The 9,711-nt window shown below is 45.7% G+C and overlaps 1 protein-coding gene across 2 annotated transcripts in view; it reads right to left on the bottom strand.

The window, feature by feature from the left end:
• Positions 1-3,223: 3,223 nt before the first annotated feature.
• Positions 3,224-9,711, bottom strand: part of gstcd (glutathione S-transferase, C-terminal domain containing) — a 219,554-nt gene continuing 213,066 nt past the window's right edge. For both annotated transcript variants that reach the window (XM_055641751.1, XM_055641758.1), the window contains one exon: positions 3,224-5,470. In XM_055641751.1, coding sequence (XP_055497726.1) covers positions 5,268-5,470 — 203 coding nt within the window. In that variant the 3' untranslated portion in view covers positions 3,224-5,267. The remainder of the gene's footprint in view (positions 5,471-9,711) is intronic.

Here is a 9,711-nt window from a genome sequence, read left to right as displayed (position 1 = left end):
CATCAAGGGGTTATAAAGCATGGAACTACGGACTGCCGCCACGCCACCCAGGACAGTGCAAAGTTCCAAGCTGGTGAAGATTGGAGACTAAAAGTGGCATCAAGATGTACATCCCAATGATCAGCCAATGGAAAAGTAAAGGGCCTGTCCCATGAGCATGCGACTCCATGCGGCAAGCGCGACCTAACATGGTTGCTTGAGCTGTACGGCCTTGCTTGGCCAGTCCCACTTCGATCGCCGGAGCCATATGGAGTTGTGCGGAGCGGGTCCCGACATCGCGCGGGGTTAAAAAATTCCGCGTGGCAATGGCCTGCCGGCCCGCAGCCGTCTCAACGGCGTACGGCGTACGCAGCGTCTTGACGGCGTACGTCACGCGCGAACTTCCCGCGGACTTCGCTCGAACTTCACGTCACTCACTCGACCTCCGCGCGGCCCCCGCTTCCGGTTTGGTCGCGCTCGCCGCATGTAGGTCACATGCTCGTGGGACATGCCCTTTATAATAACAATGGTATTAAGACAGTTTACATTCAAGTATAAGGTGTAGCCATGGGTGCTTTCATGGGTCCCAGTTATGCCTGCCTTTTTGTTGGTTACATCAAACAGTCCATGCTCGAGACAGACACTGGCACCATCCTCCAACTCTTTCTCTGCTGTGCGATGACTGCATCGAGCATGCCTCTGCACTCCTGCAGAACTTGTTGATTTAATTTATTTATCCACTAACATCCACCCTGTGCTCTAATCACTTGGACTCCCCCATTTCTTGATCTCTGTCTCCATCAGACGGGACAGACTATCGACTGACATCTATTACAAATCCACTGGCACCCACAGTTATCTGCACCACACCTCCTCCCACCCTGCCTCTTGCAAAGATGTTACCCATAGGTACAGTAATTTCCACTGCAACTGCAAGAGATGCAACACTTGTCCCTGTATCTCCTACCTCACATCCATCCAGGGACCCCAACAGAATTTCCAGGTGAGATGGAGGTTCACATGCATCTCCTCTATCCTTATCTGCTACATTTTGTGTTCGCAATGTGACTACTTTTACATTGACAAGACCAAGCATGGGCTTAGCAACCATTTTGCCCAACACATGCACTCAGTCCTCCAAAGGTTATTGCATCTCCCAGTTGCTAACTATTTGAACTCCCTTACCCATTGCCATACTGACCTTTCAATATTGGGCCTCCTCCATTGCCAGAATGAGGCCACATGCAAACTGCAGGAACAGCACCTCGTATTCCGCATGGCTAGCCTACAACATAATGGTATGAATATTGAATTCCCCAATTTAATTAACTAACCCACAAACAACCCCTCTGTTTTGTTCCTTCCCTTCATTCCTTCTTCCCTGTGCCCCATCTGGTCTCGCACTGATTTCTCCCCTTCTCTCTCCCCCCTTCTACCTATATTCCTGCTTCTGGCTTTACAATCTGCATGACTATCTTTATCTCACACCTATTGTCATTTAATTTCTTGCCTTTGTCCAACCATCTGCCTATCAAAACTCGCCCTAACACTACCCTTAAACGAATGGATTTTGTTATTATTATTACCACCAGGGGGGCACCACACGATGACAGCCTCGCCAACAGTTTATCTGTCTTTTTGTCTTTTTTTGTTATTTTTTGTGAGTTTTCAAAGTTTGTGTTAATGTTCTCTCGTTTGTTTTATGTGTGTGGTGTGGGAGGGGGTCGGGGGAAACTTTTTTTCAATCTCTCACTCTGTAGCCTAACATCATGGAGCTGGTGACCTTGCTCGAGACTTACTTTGAACCCCACCGCTGGGGCGTGGACTTACCATTGGAGCCGATCTCTTGCCTGGGATCGATGCTCCAACCGTGGCCTGCGGATTTCAACATCGCGGAGCTCGCAGTCTTGGGTATAGACCCAGTCAGGAAGCTCCAACAACGCAGAAGGCTCAACTAGCCTCCACTTGGGGTCGATTGCCCAGTGCGGGGAGCTGACATACCCCCGATGCAGGAGCTTGATTGCCTCGACACGGAGGGCCCGACCTCTGGCTACGGGAGCCAAGATCGTCCCGTCAACGGAAGGCTTGAGACCCCCGACCATGGGAGAATAAAGAAGGGGAGAGATTGAACTTTTTTTTTCCCTTACATCACAGTGAGGAATGTGGAGGAGTCACTGTGGTGGATGTTTATGTTTAATGTATTTTGTGTGTCTTGGTGCTTTTTATTGGTATGACTGTATCAAAATCATTATATAATGTAGTACGTTATTCATTTTTAACATATACTAGACCAAGTACAGACCCGTTGGGTCTGCTCCCCCAATGGTGTGATCCCCCAACCCAATATTCCACCATGCACCCGTCTCCTCCATTGGAACTGAGCCCGTTCCCAAATGTAAGATTGCAGCCCTCCCCTGCCTGCTGCAGCAGTGAAAAGTTCAGTGTTCCTCTCTTGCAACTTTGTTTCGAAGTGTGTTGGAAGCTGACATGTAAATGGAGAAGCCTGTTTATTTTTGAAATACTTGGCGGTGGGTGGGGGGGGGGGGGGGGGGGGGGGGGAAGGGAGAAGGATTTGATTAAAAACATGTACTTCAACACGACGAAATGAAATGAGGAGCGGATACTTAGAAAGAAAAGCGAAATCTCTACCGAAATAGAAAATATCTCGGAGATTGAGCGTCTGGATTGGGCGTGGCAATGAATCAAAGGAAGAAATGCAGCCGGCAGTCGTACATGCAAATGAATCCATTCTGATTGGACATCTGCGAGCATCGGCCATTCCGATTGGACATCTGCGAGTATCGGGCACGAATCGAAAGGCAGGAAGGGATCCGTACTGCAGGCGGACGGACGGATTTGAGTTTTATATATATGTACAAGTGCAGACCCGTTGGGTCTGCTCCCCCAATGGTGTGATCCCCCAACCCAATATTCCACCATGCACCCATCTCCTCCAATGGAACTGAAGCCGTTCTCAAAAGTAAGATTCCAGCACTGCCCTGCCTCTTTAAAAAAAATCCCTGCCTGCTGCAGCAGTGAAAAGTTCAGTGTCCCTGTCTTGCAACATTGTTTCGAAGTGTGTTGGAAGCTGAGGAAGGAGCAGCCGTCAACGAATCGAAAGGCAGGAAGGGATCCGTACTGCAGGCGGACTGATTTGAGTTTTATATATATATAGATAGATATTAAATTTTGACCACTATTATCTAGGTTAATGCACCATTAATCCAAATTTAAACAAAGAAACAATTTGCATTTATTCACATTGTCCATTTTATTATTCTGACACTTTCCAATCAAATGTTTAACCTGTTTTTTAAACCTTTCAAAGTAGGAACCAGTGATACCAGGGAAAACAACACATTTTAATGCCCAGTGTTTTAAATATACATTATTACAAAATAATTATATCTTGATTGTAAAAACATTCCGATTGCCAATCATACTTAACAATTGGATTTTAATCAAATTCCACAATATTAGAACAATCCTGGAAATATCAGGAATATTACTAATCTATTGAATGCTGCATTCCAACTGCACCTATGGCAGGAAGTGCTGGAGTAACTGAGCGGGTCAGGCAGTATCTCTGGAGAGAATATCGATAGGTGACGTTTCGGGTTGGAATCCTACTTCAGACCCAAAATGTCACTGATCCATGTTCTCCAGAGATGCTGCCTGAGTTACTTCAGCAGTCTGCATCTTCTTTTGTAAATCAGCATCTGCAGTTCCTTATTTCTATTATAGAACAATATTATTTTCTTAAAATTCATTAAAATGATGTTAGTTTTACCTAGCCAGCACTGGTTACAAATGCTGTTATGTCTGCCTGCCTGCACTGAATAAAACATTTTATCAAAGAAAGCATTTAGAAAAAAAATTAATTCAAGAACTATAAAACATTGTTTTTACCATTTATTCGTTCACTAAAAAAGAGTTCAAATATTGAGATGGGAAGATTTTATCAAGTTATAAGCAATTATTAAGGATACAGTCAAATGAGGAAACAGAAACTCCATCAGGTGAATCCTTCTCAAGTACAATATCAGATTTCCGTGTTTTATTTTCTGGTTTCATTATATAACTGGCTGATGCACATTGGAACTGAGTGCATTTGTAGTGAAAATGGCTTACAATATCAAATCATGAAAATTCAAAAACATTTCCTGAAATAATTCACAAAATGTATCTGAAAATTCCCAGTCAGTTTCATTTCTCAGTAGATCAAACCACGGCAAGGTGGAATTTACAAGGCGTTACAGTGCCATTTGTTAAAATAAGTCAAAGTATGGAATTGGAGGTGGCTTTCTATTTCCAGGCTGAAGTCATTGCACAAAGCCGTGACAATAGGGGATACATTGTGAGTAAAGAATGACACAAGACCTCAATATCCTTCCACAGCTGAGCACGAAAATGTTAAGAACGAAACGCAAAATATCGTAGATGTTAGAAATTTTAAAAAGCAGAAAATGTTGGAAATGCTCAACAGGTCAGGCAGCGTGAGGAGAGAAACAGGCTTAAAAATTCAGATCATCAGAGCTGACCATCGACTTGAATCTTTAACTTGGTTTCTCTCTCCACAGATGCTTCATCAGTCTGGGCATTGAGTATAAAAGTTGGGTCATGTTACAGTTATATAAGACATTGGTGAGGCCGCAAATTAGAGTATTGTGTTCAGCTCCGGGCACCATGTTATAGGAAAGATGTTGTCAAGCTGGAAAGGGTGCAGAGAACATTTACGAGGATGTTGCCAGGACTCAAGGGCCTGAGCTATAGGGGGAGGTTGAACAGGCTTGGACTTTATTCCTTGGAGAGCAGGAGGATGAGGGGTGTAGAGGTGTATAAAATCGTGAGCGGAATTGATCGGGTAAACGCACAGAATCTCTTGCCCACAGTAGGGAAATCAAGAACCAGAGGACATAGGTTTAAGGTGAGGGGGGAAAGATTTAATAAGAATCTGAGGGATAACTTTTTTACACAAAGGGTGGTGGGCATATGGAACAAGGCTCTGGAGGAGGTTGTTAAGGCAGGTACTATTGCAACGTTTAAGAATCATTTAAACAGGTAATGGATTGGATGGGTTTAGAGGGATATCGGTCAACGCAGGCTGTGGGACTAGTGTTGATCGGACATGTTGGATGACGTGGGCAAGTTGGGTTGAAGGGCCAGTTTTCATGCTGTATGACTCTATAACTCTATGCTGTCTGATCTGACTCCCCCGGCATTTTTCTGTTTATACAATGGCAAAAAGTTACTGGACTTCAAGTGGGGCGCAATGAAACAGCTCATTTTCATGTTGTGTTGGCAGTTTGGTTGTTGTCTTTTGTGACATTGTGCATTGAAGTTAAGGCATTGAGCTGCTCACGTGTCCCCACTATCAGGTTGTTCTTCGGTGAACAACTATCTGGTTCCATGGACGTGACATAGACAGTGTATCCATGATCCTCTGCTGCCAATGCTCGGTCCAGATCCACTAGGCCCATGCAGTTCTTCCCTGTAAGTAAATAAATCCCATTAGTACATGTGTCGATAACTACACAGCATTGAGGCATAGCCCTAAATATTACATGAGAATCAAAACACAAATCTGAGGTGAAAACAGGAACACCCAGTTGCAAATAACAAACTACTGGAGGAACTCAGTGCGTCAAGCAGCACCTGCCGAGACAAAATGGAGGCAGACAGAGAGGGTGGAGGGTAGGAAAGCTGGAAAGGAGAGGAAGGGGTGGGGCAGAGCGATAGGTGAATACTGGTGAAGTGAGCTGTATTAAAAGATGGATGGAGATAGTGACAAATGCTGGAGGTGAAATGGAGATAAAAGAATGTCAGATCAAGAAAGATGAGGTGTGAAATGTACAGCCGGAGGGAAGGATATGTGTGGAGAGGAAAGAGGGGAGATAAAGGGGAAATGGGGGACTCAGAGTAGGGAAGATTATGAGATGGGTAGAAGGATGAAATGGTTGGTTGGAGAAATGGGTGCACACAAGGGGGAAGGATAGAGGGGAAAGGGAAGGGGAGAGGGGGTTTTACTTGAAATTGGAGAATTCAATATTCGTACCATTGGGTTATAAGCTACCTAAGCAGAAAATGAGATGCTGTTTGAATGTGGCCTCACTCTGACACTGAGGAGGCCAAGGGCAGAAAGGTCAGTTTGGGAATGGAAAGAGGAGTTAGAATGGTTAGCAACCGGGAGCTCCAGCAGGCCATGGCAAAGATGTGTCTGGTGGTGGGATGACTTTGAAGGTGGCGCAAACGTCGGAGAACAAAGTGTTGGATGTGAAGGCTACTGGGGAGAAAGGTGAGGACCAGATGAACTTTATACTTGATCCATTTGGGGGGAGGGGGGAGGAAAAACAAGAAAAGAACTGTGGGACACAGAAGAAACATGGTGAGGGGTCCATCGACAACAACATGGGGAAACCGCGATATCTCAGATATCCTAGAATGAAAAGCTTCATCGTTGGAGCAGATACGGCGGAGATGGAGAAACTGAGAATAAGCGATGGCGTCTTTGCAACAGGCAGGTTGGGAGGAATAGTGAAGATAGTCGTGGGATCAGTGGGCTTGTGGTAAATGTCAGTTGACAGAGACAGGAGATGGATCAGAGAGATCGAGCAAAGGGAGTGGGGTTCAGAGAAAGTCCAAGTGAATTTGAACAAACTCTGCAGGTCATACAATGTCTGTTGAGCACAGGAAGTTATAACAAACATCAACCACCAATCCTGCAAAAACAAAATCCCATTTTATTCTCCCCACTTTCCCACCAATCACCCTCCCACCCGTTCAGTGTCTACCACTCACTCGCGCACTTGGGGCAAATAAAAATGGTCAATTAACCTGCCTATGGGAGGGGAAACACAGATGATGGTTCAAATCGAAGAAGGGTTCGTGATGAAGCAACTCTGACCCGAAATATTAACTCTGTTTCCCTTTCCACCATCGTCGCCAAGCCCACAAATGTTATTGCTTTAAAGTCCATGGATCTAAATGTGTGCTCATTATTCACCCAAGGACTCTTTCAATAATCAGTGAGCATTGAACTATGTTTTTTTTTGTTTTTTTGTTTTTGTTTATTTTATTAGAAGTTAATACAGTACAAAACAGTACAGTGGAACCTGATTTTAGGTGCCAACTATGTCATACCGTAATCCATTCTATGTACAACCTCTAGTTTTATGTTATAAGGAAGTAAGTAAGACAAGAAAAAAAAAAACAATAGAAAGAGAAAGAAGTGGAAAAATAGATGGTAGAGAGTAGAAAAACGTGAAGGGTGTATATAAAAAAAAAATAAAAATAAAAAATGGAAAGTAGAAATAGAAGAGAAGGCCCCTTAAAAGAGAATTTTTCAAATCTGTATTCGGAGATGTAGATCTATCCGTCATGAACTGAAATCAGCAATCTTTACGGTACCGCTGCATCACATGATTCCAAAAAGTCGATGAAAGGAGACCAACTCCTTAAGAATTGGTCATATTTATCTATTAGTCGTAGTCTCATTTCTTCAAGGCGTGCTATTGAACTATGTTGTCAGGAAATCCCAGCTGTTTTGCTGCTGTACATTTAAACCAGACTATCTGCTGGTAAATCATTGTTTATTGTCCATTCCTGAGAGAACAGTGGCAGGTAAGAGTCAACCACCTTGAAAGGCCTAGAAGAACATCCCAGCTAGTTCTGGTATGTATGGTTGACTTCCTTCCGATGTGTGAACCAGATGGTGTTTTATTACAACCTGGTCATTTCATGCAATGTCGTTTTTGATCCAAGATTTTTATTCCACATTTGTTTAAATCCTTGAATAAAAATACTCCACCTGATATGCTGGGATTCAAACACATGCCTCTGGATTAATCATCAGGTGCCTTATGGTCCTGTCCCAATTAGGCGATTTTTCAGCGGACTGCCGGCGACTGTAAAGTTGCCGGAAGTCGCCTGAAAAACCGGCAACTGGAACGGCGACTGTCAAAGTGGAACACAAACACATCGCTTCCTTCCCCGGCCCGTTATGCAGGCGGGAGACAGGGCAAGCGGGGTGGAGCGCTGTCTAAAAAAAAATCACATGGTGAAAAAGCCAAGGTGATACAGACGCACACCGCGATGAACAGGAAGGTTGGCGCTGTAATTACGATGGCTAAAGCACAGTGTACGGTAAGTCCTTTAAAAGAGGGGGGGGGGAGGGGTGAGAGGTAGAAGGGGGAAGAAGGAGTGGAGACAACGTTTAAGAAGCCAGAGATACACAGCTGTGAAGCTCGGCGGACATTTAACATTACCGGTTGGTTACCCTTGGTTTTGAAAACTACTGCTTACCTTTTTTTTCCCAATGAGCAAATGAGATTCACCGGTCAGCACTGGCTACAACCTACGTGAACCTACGAGAACCTTCAACCTCCTGGCAACCCACTGGGACCGCCTGGCGACCCACCTATGGCACGAGAATCCTTGCTACTCTCCATGGCGGCTTCATTCTAGTCGCTGCTAATTTTTTCGGCGACTTGTTCCCAGAATGCGGGAACTCCTCACGACAATGAAGGCCACTCACCGGCAACTACCCACCAACACGTGGTGACCATGTGGTGACTGCATAGTCACCTAAAGAGTCACCTAAGTGGAACAGCCCCATTAGTGTCTAACTATGGTTAGTTGTGGACGGAAAACCTGATTGACAGTCCAATACAGAAAGTAATTTATTTTCTCTTCTCAGATTTCTATAAACAGCACATTTCCAATTTAATGTAATGCAAGGAGAAATTTACAAAAAGCAGCATCAGTTAGTCAATTAACACCTGCTTTTGGGTTTCAGGCACCGGGCATTTTATAAGGATCTGCAGCCATTTATATAACACTAGACCAAGTGCAGACCCGTTGGGTCTATTCCCCCAATGCGTGTTTGCGGAGGGGGGGGGGGCGGCATGCGGCGTCACACACACTAACCACCCCCACTCATCCACTAACTACCCTTGATATTATATTAACATTATTCATTCGCTCCTTTTCCCCAATAACCCTATCCACTGAAGCAGAGCCCCCAACTACCAGGCAGCGTCTAGGGGGGGGGGGGGGGGGTGGGGGGGGCAACGTTGAGAGTGAGGGCCAGTTGCGGAGAGAATGGGGAGAGACAGAGAGAGAGGCAGAGACAGAAGGGCAAGAGACATCCCCCCACAGGGGGGGTGGGGTGGGGTGGAGGGGAGGAGGAGAAGGAGAAGGAAAAAATAATAGGGAGGCGGACAGAGAGGAGAGATGGGGAGGGCCAGAGCCGGGGGCCTACCGGAAACTCCTCCTCCCACTCCAACGGGGGCCTAACCATCAGTGTCTAACTATGGCAGGTGTGGACGGAAAACCTGTGACAGATGGGGGGAAAGTAAGGGTTTTCTCTTCTCAGGGGAAGGGAGGGGGATTTCAGGGGTGTAGGGGAGGAAATTGGGAAAAAGGGGCATCAGTTAGTCAATTAGGGGGCTTTGGGTTTGTGGGAGGCACCGGGCATTTTTAGGATCTGCAGGGATTTATATAACACAGTGCAGACCTGTTGGAGCCATTCCCCCAATGCGTGTTTGGGGGGGGGGGGGGGAGAGAGAGGGGGGGGGAGAGGCGAGGCGGGGGGGAGAGATCCCCTAGAGACCCTTCTGGAGAGAGAGGGGGGCGAGAGAGAGAGAGGCAGAGACAGAGAGAGGGAGCCACTAACTCCCCTAGAGAGAGAGGAGGGAGAGAGAGAGAGAGATAGATAGTGAGAGTGGGAGGGGA

The sequence above is a fragment of the Leucoraja erinacea genome, chromosome 1, assembly GCF_028641065.1.
Source record: "Leucoraja erinacea ecotype New England chromosome 1, Leri_hhj_1, whole genome shotgun sequence".
Lineage (NCBI taxonomy): Eukaryota > Metazoa > Chordata > Chondrichthyes > Rajiformes > Rajidae > Leucoraja > Leucoraja erinaceus.
The sequence above is the reverse complement of the archived record's forward strand: the minus strand, read 5'-3'. Positions and strand labels throughout refer to the sequence as shown.